We start from the raw sequence: 16215 nt of genomic DNA on the forward strand, positions 1-16215 counted from the left end.
TGTAACTTAGATATCAAGATGTGCCAATGAGGCTGTATTGCAGAGGTAGGGTGGTAGTGAACCCAGAGTTCCTGGGCATAACTATCATGGCTTGTGAATGTTATCTAGAATTCCCGTGATGGAATCAGCTGCGGTGATGACACTGCCCGGAAACCGGTTGTGAGCTCAAAGCCGTTCCGTCTCAGGATAACAATCTCAACCATCGACCGCTTATATCTACCCCATCTTTCTTCAAGATACCTTTCTCACACCACTTATCTCCACTCAAAGACACCCTACATACACCACCCAATGGCCAATCAAATCTACCAATACTCGCTTCTCAGCGCCCTCATGCACGGCGTCTGCCACGAGGGTCCAGCAGTCCAGCAAGTTCTCAGCCATGGCGACCATGGTCTTGGGACCATACGCGGCCTAGACGGCGAGATCCTAATCCTGGACGGCAGGGCTTACCATTTCCCCCCAGACCCTCGACAGTCGCCCAAAATCCTTTCACCAACCTCGATCCTGCCCTACGTGATGATTACCACCTTCCAACCAACCCACCACAAACGCCTCTCCAGCGTGTCTATGTCTTCTCTCCCAACCGCTCTCTGCCCACTCCTCCCGAACCAGAAAAACAGCTTCATCTCCCTTCGTCTGGACGGGCTTTTTCAAACGATCCGTGTCCGCGTGATCCCAGCACAAAGCCGACCGCGAGAGTCGTTAAAGGCTCTCGCCGCGCGCCAGGTCATAAGCGAGTATCGGGACGTCCGCGGGGTGGTCTTCGGCTTCTGGTCCCCGCAGTATGCGAGCGGATTCAGCGTTGCTGGGTTCCACCTGCATTTCATGTCCGAGGACGGCACCAGCGGCGGCCACGTCGTTGGGTTTGAGGCGGGTGGCGAGGAGGTCAAGCTTGCGGCGGCAGTCATCAGGGATTACCAGGTGGAGGTGCCTGGTGGGAGTGAGTTCCATGAGATCGCGATTGGGAATGTGGCGGAGGAGGAGTTGCACGCTGCATAGGGGGCTTAGTCCATTCATTGCGTGTTGGGACGGATGGATGGCTGAGCGTCATGGTGATTCTAGATTGGTATGGTCTCGCTTTTCGGAATGTCTCCACGGTTGGCTGTCAGGCATCCCGGTAGTAAGGACCAGTAGCTTATGCAAGCATAGACAATAAACATCGACGAAGAGGCACGGGCAGAACTAATTACAATCATGATCGGCAGTGGAGATTCTTCCCGAAGGAGTCATATCATGTTACGTTAAGAGACGCTCTTCTAGATTGCCTGTATGTCTAGAGTAAGTAGAATGAATGAAAAGAAAGAAAGACGCCAAACCACAATTCAAAGCCCTTATCCATAACTACTAGTTCAACGGCAGGAAGCCACTGCTCTCACCAGACCCAACACTTTCCTCACTTCGGAAACTCCTCTCACTCGATCCACCGGAGATGATTCCCCACTGACGCATCCAATTGCTGACCCACAACGCATTCACACAGCCAACGCTGCGTAACTGAGGACTAGCCTCCTGCGTCCTCGCGGGTAACAACATCCGAGCTTCAGGAGACTCGTAAACGGCGTTCTTGAAAAAGTCAAGCAGCTTGGCTGCTGGAATATCTGTCGCATCCACCTTCGTTGTCTGGACGATGTGCTGTAAATTATCTACCCAGTTCTCGAAAGACAATGGCTTCATGTCTAGGTTATCAGGATAGCAGGCGAGCAATTCCGGCGCGATCTCAGACCAAGACGTCCACGATGGGTTGATGACGTGGTATACTTGTGCGTTAGCGGATAAGGCCTCTTGACTTGGCTCGGTAGAGTGGCGCAGAATCTCAAGCAGGACTTTGGACAGTTTGTCGACTGGGATCCAGTCCAATCGGTCTCTGGATGGAAATGTGACTGGGACCGCTTTCATGTGTGCCGAGGAGATGAAAATCTGAAAGAGTCAGCTATTTTCCTTGTAGCAAGTGTCAAGAGGGAGAGACTACCGAAGGAATATACTCGTTGGGATTCCAGAGGCCCAGAGGCTGTTCAACTGGACCTGCGACAATCCCGACTCGACAGCATGCGGATCTCACGCCAGAAATCTCGGCCGCTTTGTCGAGAAGACACTCTGAAATGAGCTTTGACTGGCCATATCCCATTTTTGCTGCAACGCGAAAGTCATGGATGGGTTCTTCGGGTACGGGGTTTTCCGAGTCCCAAGAGCCAACGGCAGAGACGCTGGAAATGAACGTGATGAACGAATGCCGCTCAGACGCGTGAGAGAAGTCAATGAGATGGCGAACTCCACGGATGAATGGCTCGAAACTGGCAATGTTCCAGTTGAAATTGACTGCCCATTGATTATCTGCTCGTCGTAAGTGTCTGGTCAACAGCGAGCTCTAAGAGTGTACTCACGAATGACATGGGTCACGGTCTGCAGTAACTCCCTATACGTCGCATCCTGAAGGCCAAACTGGTATTTTGAGAGGTCTGCCTGCAGGAATTCCACGCGGCTGGGTTCTATGGTGTTAAGGCCACGCTGAAGCCCAAGCTTCGCATGTTTCTGGGCAGCATCGGCGCTCCGATTGAGGCAGATGATGCGAGTTATGTTTTTATCCTTCTGGAGCTCGTCAAGAAGGTAGGACCCAAGAGAGCCTGTGCTGCCAGTAAGAATGACAACCATGTTGTTTGATGGTGGAAGAGGAACATGCTGGCTGGACCGAGGAAGTCCATCCGAGTATTTGCCGAAGAGCTGATGCATTTGCGCCAGCTGGGGGCTTTCTTCAGCATGGATATGACTATTCTCCACGAGCCGGTTGCTATAAGACGGCGCGGGGCTCAACTGGGCCAAAATATGGTCAGCCAGCTGATCAATTGTTGGATGGGTGTATATTGAGGCCGGAGGAAACATCGCGGCACTCTTATCCCCGATCCCCAGCTCTCTTGCCTGGAAGCGCAACTCTCTGGCGATTTTAACCACTTGCAGAGAGTCAATTCCCGCTGCAAAAAAGTCGGCATCTCTCTCCAGTGGCTCCATATTAGTAACCTGTTTTATCAACTCTTGCAACCACGAAGCAACACCCGCTGGACCATCAAGCTGCAAAGCAGGGAGATCCAGAAACTCAGACTGCTCAACGGCCTCATCGGCTGCCTTGTACAACTCTTCAATCTCGTCCTCGTACAAGCTAAACGTGCTTTTTCGCTGAATCTTTCCTTGACCGAGATACTTGATCGGCTTGGATGGGTCCGCGAACAAAATATGATGTTGGTCCAGCTTTCCGTGTGCTGGTGCATGCGCATTGGCTTCTTCAATTGTGGACTTCATGCTTTCAAGCAGCTGATGCTTTTCGGTCAGATTGCGTGGCACGTCAGAGTGCAGGTCAATGAGCACAGCTGGCTGAAACCTTCCCAGACCAACTACCATGGCTCCCTTGACGAGCGGGTGGCTCATCAGAGTTGCTTCTATCAAAGCAGGAGCAATCTTCTCGCCATTGCTAAGGACAATGACGTCGTCTTTTCGGCATTGATACATGTACAGGAATGGCTTGGAAGGGTCCGGATGTCGTGAGTAGAGGTCTCTCATCGACCACTCCTCAATTTCTGGGAATGTGTTGAACACTCCCTGGTAGAGTTCTAACCCTGGAGTGCGGACAAGGAAGAGCTCGTATAGCCCGCCTGATGTCTCTCTCATCTCAATGCCGGAGTGTGTTGGGTGCCAGTGGAAGTAGGGCCAGTCATCGATTGAAGGAGCCAGGCGTTGCAGGCAGGCTGTCTCGGTGGCTCCGAGATTGCAGATGACCCGTGTGTGCTTTGAGATGAGATCTCCTGCTTTGTGAGACAGGGGAGCTAGAGACAATTTAGCATTCTCGAGCCGAACCTAGGATATTGGAGGTTTCAGGAAGAATGAACAATCGACAACTTACCACCACTGGCAACAACATAGTGAAGCCGATTGACCCTCTCGAGCGCCTCCGGATCACGGCTCAGCTCTTCATATATCGCCGGTGCTCCCATGGACGCATCCACGTTGGCATACTGATGCATTTCATCTGCGTATATCGCGTTGGGAACTACTTGAGGCGCACCATATACCAAAGTGACTCCCAGCAGCATAGCCCAGGTGATTCCAGCATTCAGCCCGCTTGTGTGGAAAAGTGGCATTGAGGTATACGCTCGACGAGACTGTTGGTACACCTCTGTTGTTGGGACGTACCCGTCCACATGAGGAATGGTTCGCCACGCCTCATATGTACTCAGGATGCCAACCTTCCATGTGATCGGCTTCGGAAGACCCGTTGATCCTGTAGTATGTAGCACAAGACAGGGGTCAGACCAGGCTTCCTCGAAGCTCTTTTTGTAAGGATAGATTGCCACGGGGTAGTCAAGGAGAAACTCCTCGAGTTCCGGGATCACCCAGGAAAGCATCGGCCTCTCTTTGAGGATGGGATCGATATTCGTCTGTCTGGCTCGGAGAAACACATGGCAGTCCACGCCGGCGAGGACGTTCACATGAGCCTCGACATTGTTTCGAGGGGACACAAATAGCATCTAGAAGCCTAATTAGTCTCCGACTAGCCATACAACGACGAGCATCTCGCGGGAAATATGCTACCTTATAGCCCACTTTTATGGCCCCAAACATGAACAGAAAGTAGCGGATATCACCTTAAGGACATGGAAATCAGGAACAACTCGGAATAGGAAGATAGGATTACGCTCACTAGGACCCATATACGCAATAGTTTCGAAATTCTTGGGAGGCCCCAAGAGGTACCGCAAGTACCAGGCTACTCGGTTGATCGCATCTGCAAAGGTCTTGCACGATACGTCCACGAAGCCATCCTGGGGCTTAGTCGTCTTCGGGTATGCAAAGAGCGGATGCTCAGGCACTGCCTGTGCCAACTCATCTGGAATCAAATGCACCAGCCGGTCCGGGCGTGCATTGGCAGTTTGAAAGATGGGGGGGATATCTTCTCGGAAAGGAGCCGGTTGCGACATGGCGGACGGCACACTGGATATGCTAATTGACAGCACAGGTATCGGGATTCCATGAGGTTAAGTAGATAGGTGGCGAAAGAAGGCATCAGGATGCGCTCCGGCTCGACAGCCTGTTCAAATTGGTCCTATCATAGTCACAGCTTTGACTCGGACTATCGTGCTCTCATCTGCCGCTGTCAAATCTGTCGGACCTGTCTAGAATCAGATAATCTCAGGGCCATAGATCCATTGATCTTCAGACGCTAGGGCCATTTGAATCTCACCTCATACGGAGATTAGGAGGCCTTTCCGGTTTCAATGACCCGTGCGTATCTCCTTTTGGAAGCCCCGGAGCTCCGATTCTACAATATCGATTCGTTCCTCCGGAGCCCTCGTTAGGCTAACCTTGACAGTGGACCGGTAGACGGAACGGTCCAGCAACCGGCGGAGTTGAGATCAACATGAGCCCGGAGATGGCGATAGCATTCCGCATGGAGATTCACAATCACGGCTTACGTCCTTTGAAGATTCCGGCACTGCGAATGCATACGAGTTGGGGTCTGAATCGACCTTTGAGGCTCGGGAGCAGAGGAGTCGCCTATCTCAATGCACCTCAGCTCATCGTCGCCTGGAGCACAAAGGCGATTGAGGTGTGGAATCGAACAGTATAAGTATGCCGGCTGAGTCCATCTAAAGACCTCCAGAACAGACTCCAAGTTCAAAGCTTTCAATCCTCTACTATCAACCCATCTTTCAAGACCCTCATCAACCACACCACATTCAAGATGCTTACCAGCGTTCTCTCGTTCACGGTACGCAAGACCCAAGAGTCCTGACTTGACTGGCATAGCGACTAACACTCCCTGCCACAACAGCCCGAGCAGGCTGCTCAGGTTACTGAGTACTGCACTAACGTCTCCAACGATGTTTCCGACAACATGAACGAGCTCTGGAAGTGGACTGAGAATGAGTTTGAGGATGCCGACAAGATGTCCTCGCCTCTGCAGGGTGCCACCATGAAGTTCCTCGCCGAGCACCAGCAGGCCAAGAGAGGTAAGCTCTTTTCCAGCATTCCTGACCTCCCGATATCCATTCTCATTCTTTTCCAGTCCTCGAGATCGGCTGCTACACCGGCTACAGCGCTCTGGCGTGGTACGAGGCCACTGCTTCAACACAGGCTGAGATCATCACGCTCGAGCTGGACCCGAAGATGATCGCCGCGTCTCGTCGCACCTTCGACAAGTACGGCCTCAACGACCGTGTGACTCTCATTGAGGGTCCTGCCCAGGACTCCCTGCAGAAGCTCAGCGGCACCTTCGACATCATCTTCGTGGACGCCAACAAGGAAGGCTACGAGGGATACGTCAAGACTGTTCTGGACAAGAAACTCCTGACACCCAATGGCTTCATCATGTGCGACAACGGTAAGCATCCTTCACACTCCATCCCATGAGCATAATAATGAGCATAAAGCGCTAACCACATGAAGTGTTCGCCCGCGGCATGACCATCTCCGCTGATGCCAACCCGTACCTCCCTGAGAAGACCCGCGCCTACTGGACGGCGAACGGCATCGCGCTGCGCAAGTTCAACACCTTCTGCAAGAACGACGCTCGCATCGACTCCGTTCTCCTTCCTGTCTACGACGGAGTGACCCTGATCAAGTGGAAGCCTGCCATCGCCAAGGCGTTCGCCAATGGGACCTCGAACGGTGCCAACGGCAGCCACTAAGCGCTAGACTAAAGGGAGAGCTTATGCAGATACTAGAGGATTAGTTAGACCTAGGAGAATCTAGACCCTGTTTTTTGCCTATTCAAGAAATTATTTTCCGCGCTGCAGAACCCCTGCCACGTATCTGTCGATTCTCTTGGCGCGAGTCTTCGGAGTCGCAGGACTTACCCTTCGGGATGACGGAGCAGTGTAGCTACCTACGTAGCCCTGAGAAGTCCTGTAAACGGTTATAAATGGTGACCAGCGTGTCGAAAATAGATCCTTCAGCTGGTAGGCCCTTCTTCGCTACTCACACTGTTGAATAGACCATGTCGACTCAACTCCCCACTCGAGCCCTTGGCCGCAATGGCCCCCAAATCCCCGCGCTGGGATTCGGCATGATGGGATTAAGCGGTGCGCCTCCTTCCTCAACATGAAATCCACTACTGGAATTCAACAAATGAAACGAAAAGAAAATAAAAGTACTAATTCTCCGTAGGATTCTATGGCGTTCCCACCCCAGACGAAGACCGCTTCAAATTGCTTGATCGTGTTTACGAGCAGGGTTGCATCCACTGGGACACGGCGCAGCTGTACGGCGACAGCGAGGAGCTACTAGGCCGATGGTTTGAGCGCACGGGCAAGAGAAACGACGTGAGTTGACTGTGACAATATGAGACACTCCGATACAAGTAGCCCTAACAGTCGGACAGATCTTCCTGGCCACTAAATTCGGCAACAAGGTTGCGCCTGACGGAGGTCGTGAGATTCGAAATGACCCCGAGTATATCCGCTCGGCTGTTAAGGAGAGTCTGCGTCGGTTAAAGACGGATTATATTGATTTGCTGTATTGGTATGTGTCTTATCTGCGTCTTTTGTTTCTGAGAAGAAACTGACGAATGGTGTTTGCAGCCATCGATTCAGTGGCAAAACACCCGTCGAAGAGATTGTTGCCACCATGAAAGAATTCGTCGAGTAAGCGCATTCACCTCCTCTCTGACAAAAAGTCCCAACGGCCCAAGCAATTCTAACCGAGAGAACCAACCAGCGCCGGCAAAGTGCGCTACCTGGGCCTAAGCGAATGTGGCGCGGACACTCTCCGTCGCGCGAGTGCTATCCATCCCATCCATGCGTTCCAGATCGAGTATAGTCCGTTTTCCATGGACATCGAAAAGCCCGAGACGGGACTCCTAGCTACCTGTCGGGAACTGGGGATCGCCACGGTGGCATACTCGCCGTTGGGACGTGGGATGCTAACGGGCGCATACAAGTCGATCGACGATTTTGACGAGAACGACTTCCGACGGTCGATTCCGCGATTCTCGCGCGAGAACTTCCCTCGTAACCTGCAGCTTGTGGAGACGCTGCAGGTTATTGCTGCGCGGAAAAAGTGCACCTCCGGTCAGCTCGTGTTGGCATGGATGATGGCGCAGGGGGGCGATATCTTTCCAATTCCAGGGACCAAACGCATTGAGTACTTTGATGAGAACATGGGTGCGTATGCGGTCAGCCTGTCAGGCCAGGAGATTCAAGAGATTGCCGAGGCGATCGAGGCCGCGGAGGTGCATGGGACTAGGGTTGCAGCGCGTTTGATGGGGGATCTGGTGAAAGATACGCCTCCGTTGGGGGCCTGAGGGGAGAAGGATCGGTGTGAATGCCTTGTGTTGCAGAGAATAATTGCAGATGATATAATGCCATTGTTCGTATTCTGCAGGATAACTGACCATTCATAATTTCCGGTCTATAACGTAGAGTTGGATGTAGTCAGCACTAGACAAGCACGGATGCTGGCCTCAACCGCATATTTCTCCGGTCATGTCCAATGCGGGATAGTATCTGCACATAAGCTTATCAGTAGGCAGAGAGATACTACTGCGTATGAACCCGGAGATTAGGGAGTTCTTCCTAAAGAGGTATGAGCCTCGAGATCCGTTGAGCCCGTCGATCCTGCGCTGATCTCGACTCAGCCCCGCAATAGCTCCGGCGTAGAAAGACGTTTTTAGTTGAGAGTCCGACGCAAGCTCCTCTGTCTCCTTTGAGTATGGGTTGATGATTGTTCAACTTGTGGACTAGAGGGTTCCGGAGTCTCGTTCCTTGGAGTTTACTCGAATCTCCAGATTCATGAGTTCCTGCTATGCTTATCCATTTCGCCAGTCTCTCTCCAAGGGGCTTCGGAGTAAGACTGGAGATTCCTGTAAGCGGATCAGAGGATGGATGTCATGTATTTCGCCTTGAGAATAGGAAATGTAATGATTAGATTTCGAGGACGCGGCCATAAATTCTCTTTTGTCGAAGCGCCACCAAAAACCATCTGCCAAGAGAATTAGCCAGAGCGTGTGAAGTCCAATTCACTATGTCTCATCTATCTCAAGCTCACGTTAAACATCTATACGAACAGTTCGGGGAACTGAAAGTCCTCGACGACATTATCCGTCACAGGGCTGCCGATGATCCACCCGCGCCAATTCTTGCATATCCACGCCCGAACACTGTAGCAGACTATGAGTACTTCACGGGGAAAGATCTAGATCGACTGATCAACGGAGCTGCGTTGCAATATCTATCCCTGGGATTGAATCTAGTGAGAAATACCTTGAGAACATAGATTGTGCGCACATCACTGACCGCGGTAGAATGAACACAAAGTCGTTGGCCTCCTAGCCCCGTCTAATATCGACTTTATCGTCTCTTTCTTTGCACTTAGCCGGCTCGGTCATACGGTCTTGGCCCTGTCTCTGCGCATTGCTCCTGTTGCAGTGGTCAATCTTCTCAAGCAGACGGCATGCAGCACTATTGTGCATGGAGACACGACACAGATCCGGTCGACACTGCAAAGCCTTGACGCCGATTTCCCAATCAGCACTTATACCCTTCCCCTGCGCAGCGAATATGACCAACCCTCGCGGAGGCCCGAGGAGCGCCTCGTCCGGCATATCGACCGAGAGAAGGAGAACACCGAGATTGCGCTGATTATGCACTCCTCCGGCTCGACTGGGCTCCCCAAAGCGGTGATGCTGACGCACCGAGCCTTACTCACCCATCCCACGCAGGGGTCAGGATTGCACAATTTCAACGCCCTGCCGTGGTACCACCTCTACGGCGTGTCGACGTCGCTGCAGGCGATGTGGATGCGCAGGACAGCACATTTGTATAATGCCGCGATGCCGATCACGTCGGACGCACTGATTCAGATCCTCGAAATAGTGAAGCCGGAGGCTGTTCATACAGTGCCGTACGTGCTGGGTCTGATGGCGGAGAAGCCTCGGGGGGTTGAGCTTCTGCGAAGATGCCAGGTTGTGACGGGGGCAGGCGCACGTACCCCCGACGAGTTGGGAGATCGACTGGTCCGCGAGGGAGTCAACCTAGGAATTGTATTCGGGACGTAGGTTCAGACCCACTGCCTTGGTATCAGGTAATTGATGCGCAAGTGCTGACCGGGAGACGTTAAACAGGACGGAAGCTGGACTCGCAGGCGATACGATGCGACGAGCCAAAGGCGATGACTCATGGAACTTTATCCGAATCTATGCCAACATCCGGGATAACGTGGTTATGAAGGATATTGGTGACGGACTTTACGAGTGCGTCTATCTCAAGGGCCATCCGGCCTTGTCGACATCAAACTCGGACGACCCAGCCCCTGGATCGTGGCATTCCAAGGACGTCTTCATGCCTCATGCGAGCATTCCAGACGTCTGGAAGTACGTCACTCGCATCGATGATCGGATTACCCTCGTCAACGGAGAAAAGGTGCTTCCACTTCCTATTGAAGGCCGGATCCGCGAAGACGAGCTTGTTCGCGAGGCCGTCGTCGTCGGTGTCGATAGAACGATTCCGGGCCTCTTAGTCTTCCGCGCACCTGCAGGCGATGATATGCCCGAAGATGACTACCTCGATGCCATTTGGCCGGCGATTGCCGACGCGAATACCCGAGCAGAAGGGTTCTCTCAGATTACCAGGGAGATGGTGGCCCTAATCCCCTCGAACGTGGCGTATCCTCAAACCGACAAGAGGAGCATCATCCGCGCCCAAGTCTACCGCCAATTCGCGGAGCAGATCGAGAGTATGTATACGCGACTGGACGGAGAGCAAGAAGGATTACTCCTACTAGATCTCCCCGGATTAGAGGCATGTCTTCAGACCATCTTCCACGACATCGTCGGGGTGGCGGTTGAGTCTTTGGAGACGGACCTTTTCACGGCCGGAGTAGACAGTCTCAAGGCGATTCAGATGCGTCGAGTGATTCAGAAGACCATCGCGTTGAACGGCCATACCCTACCGCAGAATATCGTGTACACCAAAGGAAACATCCGCAGACTGGCTGGGTATCTGCATGCTCTGGTCAATCAGACTGAGAAGGTAGTCGATGACAAGGAGACCAGTGTGGCGACCTTGATTGAGCGATATTCTCGCTTCCAGGAGCACAAATACCTGAACGGCGTGACCAACGGCCATGGGCACAACGATCAACGAAATGCCGTGGTAAGCTCTTCCCTTTCCCTGATGCACGCAAGCCCCGAACGAATTGTGAATAACCTCATGCTCATCAGATCCTCACCGGCGCCACCGGCTCCATTGGCGCGCATCTCCTGCACCAGCTCCTGACCCTTGAAACCATCGATATTATCTACTGCTTCTGCCGCGGCAAAAATCCCATCCTTCGCGTCCTCCGCTCACTTGAAGCACGAGGCCTCACTCTCCCCCGACACCCTACGCGCACCGCCCAGATAATTGCCTTGACCACCGACCTCGACCAGCCCGATTTCGGCCTGGACCAAGACACACTGCGGCAGCTGCGTCGAGACGTCTCGCTGATCATCCACAGCGCCTGGCCGGTGAACTTCAACATCCCGCTGTCCAGCTTCGAGCCGCATGTCGCGGGCCTGCATCATCTGCTGCAGTTCTCACTCTCCGTGCACCAACACAATCCCGCACAGCTGTTCTTCTGCTCATCCATCTCAGCCGCGTGGAACGCTCCAGTCACCACACGTTCCATCCCGGAGACGGCGCTCGAGGACCTCAGCTTCGCCGCTGGCATGGGATACGCGCAATCGAAGCTCGTCGGCGAGCATATCGTCCGGAATGCGGCGCGGCAGGGCGCACGGAGCTATGTGCTTCGTATCGGACAGGTCGTCGGAGACACAGACAAGGGGATCTGGAACGCTGGGGAGAGTATCCCGCTGATGATCCAGTCCGCTCAGTCGATGAAAATGCTGCCAGATTTGAACGAGGTAGGCACACCAATTCCGTCTCTTGTGATGTCTCCATTATATGCTAAACACACACAACAGACATGCAGCTGGCTTCCAGTCGATATCCTGGCCACCGCAATCCTCGAGATCGCAACGACATGCGGTCGGGGTCCTCCGCCCCGAAAGACCAACGCCGCCCATCCCGCTGTCTTCTATAACCTCGTGAACCCGTCCGAGTTCGAATGGCTGGATGTACTTTCTCAGCTGCGTCGTGCGGGGCTGGAATTTGGAATCGTCCCATTCTCGCAGTGGTTGGATGCCTTGAGAGACAGCGCGGCGAGGGGTGAGGAGGAGCAGAATCCGGCAATCAAACTGGTCGAGTATTATGAAGAGACGTACGCGGCTGGGCGCAGGGGAAAACAGGCTAGGTTTGAGGTTGACTATGCGAGGAGGGATAGTGAGGTTATGAGAGGGGCCTGCGATGTGTTGGGGATGGGGTTGGTGGAGAAGTTCTGGGAAGTGTGGCGGCGGGAGAAATAGAGATGGAATATCATGTGCAGCGTGCTTCAAACCACCGAGGCCTTTGACATCACGTCTATGATATTTGAAGTAATCAATTCTTGCTTTTAAACTGAGCCAGGGGGGTTGGACCATCTTTGCTTCTGGCTTAGTTTTAGGATCTACTAATAATGATACCGAGATTCTCCACCCTCAAGGACTCGCTATAAATGCACAGTCCCTGTCATTGAACGACAGTGATTGAAATTACTCCAGTCTATTCCTCTGTACAGGAATCCCTACTTCCCTTGTGAAACAGTATATCCTGTCGTGGCTTGATTTCTATTTCGCATGGTCCAACCCGGATATTGCCAGCGGAGGTTAATCTGGGTAGATTTCTGCTATACCAAGGATGAAAGTGAGTTCAGCGTCAATCCAGATAGGTTACTTTTCTTGTGCGACATTTTTCAAAAGCTGACAGCATATGCTCCGAACAGCTAAGCCCTACCCATTACTCCGAGCTCCCCAGCATCAGTCGTGAAAGCGGGGAGGGTTGTTTTGTTGGATGTCACGATATATATCAGGATAACATATAACTAACCTCCACCTTAGTCTAAGCATATAAACCACCTTTGCACCCTTTTGAAAGCAAGACGTCCTTGTTTCCCATTATCCTCACAGGAGCCTCCACTTATCTGCAGAACGTACTTTCTCAAGTCGACTGCCATCCTCATCCTCTCCGCTCTCGGCGCCTCTGCCACCGCGGTCCACTCCAGCTTCCACGGCAGCCGCCGGATGCAGGATAGATGGGGCCGTTGGCATGATATGCCGTTTGGCTCTAGGGTGTACATCGAAGGCGGCTGGGGTTTCTTCGTGGTTGACCAGAGGGCCTGCAGCAAGAACTACGCCACCTACACCTGGAACCCGGGCCTTGGACGTATTTTCTCTCTGATTTCCCGACGGTGCCTGTGAACAGATATTGATATTGGGCTACAGATGTGTTTATTTACAGTAACGGCTATCTGAATGACGAATGGGGTGAGTTTAATGGTATCTTGATTAGTGGGTGGGAGAAAGATGCCGACGTTGACTGCAGGTAGACAGACTTCCGATGCTCACGTATGCTAAATGATGATGATTCTTTGCCAAGGTGGAGGTGCGATGGGACTGCTGATGGCTCAGTTGAACTGAAATCACTGTATATCACACAATCAGATCGTGAATGTTATTCCTCTGCCAATATCAGGCAGGACAGCCTGGCCATAATAGGACCTTTGGGCAGACAAGAATATCGTAGTCTACAGTAGAAATTCCCATAAGTCCCGCCAAATCAGTACGGATAAATTCGCTGACTACTTGAGTAAATATCTTGGATTTGGTAACAAATCTGAGGAAAGATCGGTCTTCCTACTACTACACACCAGTATATATACACAAACTATCACTCTTAATACTTCCATAACAAGCAACACTGCTTTCTTCGCTCTATAATTGATGATAAAAAGCCAGCCCATGGTTGTCGAACTCAGCAGGCGCCGGTGATGGCACATGCGATCTTCTCGGCCAGCGCATCTATACCCATGTCAGTTCTGCACCCACAGTTGGGTAGTTGGGGGGTTCGAGACTTACACACTGTTGCCTGAGGATGACCCGGCGGCAGCACCGGGAAAGCCGCCGCATCGACGACCCTCAACCCCTTGACGCCAATCACTCTTGCTTTGGTATCGACTACGGCCATGGGGTTATCCTTCTTCCCCATGGCACAGGTGCAGGCGGCGTGGTAGATGGTGTTGAAGCTCTTGCGAATGATATCCTCGATTTGTGCATCAGTTTTGATATGAGGGCCGGGGAACGCCTCCTCGCCGATCACGAACGGCTTCATGGCTTTGGAGTTCCAGAACTCGCGCACCCGTTTGAAGCCCGCGATGGAGACCTCCATGTCGGCCGGGTCGGTCAGCCAGTTGGGGTTGATGATTGGTTGGTCCGCGGTATCGGCAGACGCGATGGTCAAGTTGCCTCGCGAGAGCGGAGCAACGATCGCTACGGACAGCGAGGCGTAGTTGTAACCGTCGTGGGGATCGCCGGTGGCCAGGTTGGCTTGGTAGCCGAGGTATGCGCTCAGCGACAGATACTCGAGCTCTGGCCAGTCGGCCGGGTACGTGGCAAGGGAGGCAAGGGTCTCGTTGGAGAAGTGCGAGCGTAGATTTCGGGGCACCTTTTCCCAGGCGATCACGTCGGTGGTCGGGTTGGTGTACATCCCAGATGCGTTCTCGTTGAATTCTTTGGCTGCGGCGGCGGCAAAGTCGGGATATCCCAGCGCCGACAGCGTGGGCGCGTTGACGCGGTAGGAGGGTCCGAAGTAGATGTGATCCTCCATGTTTTGACCCACGCCGGGTCGGTCCGCCACGACCGGGATGCCTAACGACTCGAGCGTGGATGCAGGACCGACACCGGAGGCCAGGAGCAGTTGGGGCGAGCCAAAGGCACCGGCGGATAGGATGACCTCTTTACGGGCGTCCAGCTGGTAGCCGAGACCGTCGGTGTCCACGATCACGCCGGTGGCGCGCTTCTTCTTGTCAAAGATAATCTTCTTAGCCATGGTGGACTGATACACCATGTAGTTGGAGTGTCCAAGCCCTTTTCGCAGGAAGGACGTCTCGGACGAGTCACGCACCATGGTCGTGGCGTTGATGGTAAACATGCTGTAGGACTGTCCGAGAAGAGAACCACTCTGGAATCCTGGAACGATTGGAATCCCAATTGCTTGTAGCCCCTTGGTCGCCCATGTTCCGAACGCTTGCACGTAGTGGGAGAAGGTCACCGACAGCGGACCCGAGCCATCTCCCATGACGTGCGGATCGTATTCGGCGGACCCGTTCTTGAAGCGTAGGTCCATGTTCGGCCCGGTGAATTTAATGCTCTTCTCGAAGAAGGGCAAGAACTTTTCAAACCTATAGCTAGCATCTCCCACCATATCAGCCCATCGCTTGTAGGAGGACGTAGTCCCGCGCTGATAGACCATGTAGTTCCGGGCGGAGCTGCCCCCAAGGCATTTTCCTCGCGCATAGTGTAGTTCGTCTTCGTAAGAGCCCTACATCTAGTTAGACTTCATATCCCATATTCTGGAGCCGGAAACACATACGGCTTGAGGGGTAGTGATGTATCCCCAATCAATCAACGGCTGCCAGTCCGACTTGGACCGGCCGGTGTACGTTCCGTCCAAGGCAGGGATTTGGCTGATATTGCTATTGTCGATCTCGTAGAACCCGCCAGCTTCGATGACAGCGACGGAGCCCTTTTGCTGCTCGGCCAGCCGGGTGGCCAAGGTCAGGCCGGCCGTGCCGCCACCGACCACGACGTAATCGAAGGTGGCATTTTTCCCGGGGACTCCAAAGGAAGATCCTAACAGACCACGCGTTTTGATATGGAAGTCTGTTGGCACTGCATGAGCGGATAACGCCAACGCGGTTATCAGGCTCACAGCCTGAGCAAGATACATGGCGACTGTTGATGAGCACCGAAATCTGGGATCGAGGAGATGAAGCTGTGTCTGAGTCGCAGAACTGGATCTTGATGCTCATCGAATCACCCCCAATGACTTTATATCTCCCGGATTTCAAGTAGCACTACTCGCACAGAGTCTAATCAGCCCATGAATCTGAGATGAGATACATCTTCCGTGTCTAGAGCTCTAAGGAACAGCTCCAGGAGATCCGGAGGGATCAACTCCAGATCTCCATCCAGCACATGGCTATGAAGCTATTTCCCAAAGAAGACGGATTTGGCCCCCAAGCACTATTGATGATCGTATCGTACGTTCAGCAATGTCTCTTGGCCGGACAGGCTGACTTCCACGTGGATTATCAGCC

General features: G+C 53.0%; 6 protein-coding genes across 6 annotated transcripts; 4 read left to right on the forward strand and 2 right to left on the reverse strand.

The window, feature by feature from the left end:
- Positions 1–291: 291 nt before the first annotated feature.
- P170DRAFT_470038 (acetolactate decarboxylase) lies at positions 292–1002 on the forward strand (the record flags this gene model as incomplete). The annotated part of the gene is made up of 1 exon (XM_024852700.1): positions 292–1002. The coding sequence occupies one exon, from the start codon at positions 292–294 to the stop codon at positions 1000–1002; it is 711 nt and encodes a 236-aa protein (XP_024709879.1).
- A 264-nt stretch (positions 1003–1266) lies between these two features.
- On the reverse strand, positions 1267–4965 carry P170DRAFT_373836 (L-aminoadipate-semialdehyde dehydrogenase). The gene is made up of 6 exons (XM_024845261.1): positions 4691–4965; positions 4582–4634; positions 3893–4517; positions 2385–3815; positions 1973–2334; positions 1267–1920 (listed from the first exon to the last, which is right to left on the reverse strand). The coding sequence occupies exons 1-6, from the start codon at positions 4698–4700 to the stop codon at positions 1348–1350; spliced, it is 3054 nt and encodes a 1017-aa protein (XP_024709880.1). The 5' UTR covers positions 4701–4965; the 3' UTR covers positions 1267–1347.
- Positions 4966–5842: 877 nt separating this feature from the next.
- Positions 5843–6677, forward strand: P170DRAFT_347176 (O-methyltransferase; the record flags this gene model as incomplete). Its single annotated transcript, XM_024843611.1, has 3 exons — positions 5843–5999; positions 6056–6370; positions 6436–6677. Coding segments are annotated over 3 exons (714 nt in total), but the record flags the coding sequence as incomplete, so codon positions are not given.
- Positions 6678–6846: 169 nt separating this feature from the next.
- On the forward strand, positions 6847–8349 carry P170DRAFT_432211 (aldo/keto reductase). Its single transcript, XM_024848211.1, has 5 exons — positions 6847–7070; positions 7156–7310; positions 7370–7509; positions 7569–7631; positions 7705–8349. Exons 1-5 carry the CDS (start codon positions 6986–6988, stop codon positions 8288–8290), a joined length of 1029 nt encoding a protein of 342 aa, XP_024709882.1. The 5' UTR covers positions 6847–6985; the 3' UTR covers positions 8291–8349.
- Positions 8350–9009: 660 nt separating this feature from the next.
- Positions 9010–12525, forward strand: P170DRAFT_452317 (acetyl-CoA synthetase-like protein; the record flags this gene model as incomplete). Its single annotated transcript, XM_024851256.1, has 5 exons — positions 9010–9237; positions 9290–10038; positions 10109–11138; positions 11207–11887; positions 11948–12525. 5 exons carry the CDS (start codon positions 9010–9012, stop codon positions 12386–12388), a joined length of 3129 nt encoding a protein of 1042 aa, XP_024709883.1. The 3' UTR covers positions 12389–12525.
- Positions 12526–13871: 1346 nt separating this feature from the next.
- Positions 13872–15845, reverse strand: P170DRAFT_343458 (GMC family oxidoreductase; the record flags this gene model as incomplete). Its single annotated transcript, XM_024843403.1, has 3 exons — positions 13872–13918; positions 13976–15437; positions 15489–15845. The coding sequence occupies 3 exons, from the start codon at positions 15843–15845 to the stop codon at positions 13872–13874; spliced, it is 1866 nt and encodes a 621-aa protein (XP_024709884.1).
- Positions 15846–16215: the final 370 nt, after the last annotated feature.

The sequence above is a fragment of the Aspergillus steynii genome, assembly GCF_002849105.1.
Source record: "Aspergillus steynii IBT 23096 chromosome Unknown P170scaffold_1, whole genome shotgun sequence".
NCBI classification, from domain to species: Eukaryota; Fungi; Ascomycota; class Eurotiomycetes; order Eurotiales; family Aspergillaceae; genus Aspergillus; species Aspergillus steynii.

What these genes read in the sequence shown, in the direction of transcription:
- P170DRAFT_432211 (XM_024848211.1), top strand. Translation starts at nt 6,986, where the DNA reads ATGTCGACTCAACTCCCCACTCGAGCCCTTGGCCGCAATGGCCCCCAA. An exon ending in TATATTGATTTGCTGTATTG is followed by an intron (nt 7,510 to 7,568) that starts GTATGTGTCTTA and finishes TGGTGTTTGCAG; the next exon opens with CCATCGATTCAGTGGCAAAA. An exon ending in ACCATGAAAGAATTCGTCGA is followed by an intron (nt 7,632 to 7,704) that starts GTAAGCGCATTC and finishes AGAACCAACCAG; the next exon opens with CGCCGGCAAAGTGCGCTACC.
- P170DRAFT_373836 (XM_024845261.1), bottom strand. An exon ending in CTATGTTGTTGCCAGTGGTG is followed by an intron (nt 3,816 to 3,892) that starts GTAAGTTGTCGA and finishes AATTGTCTCTAG; the next exon opens with CTCCCCTGTCTCACAAAGCA. An exon ending in GACCGTGACCCATGTCATTC is followed by an intron (nt 2,335 to 2,384) that starts GTGAGTACACTC and finishes TACGACGAGCAG; the next exon opens with ATAATCAATGGGCAGTCAAT.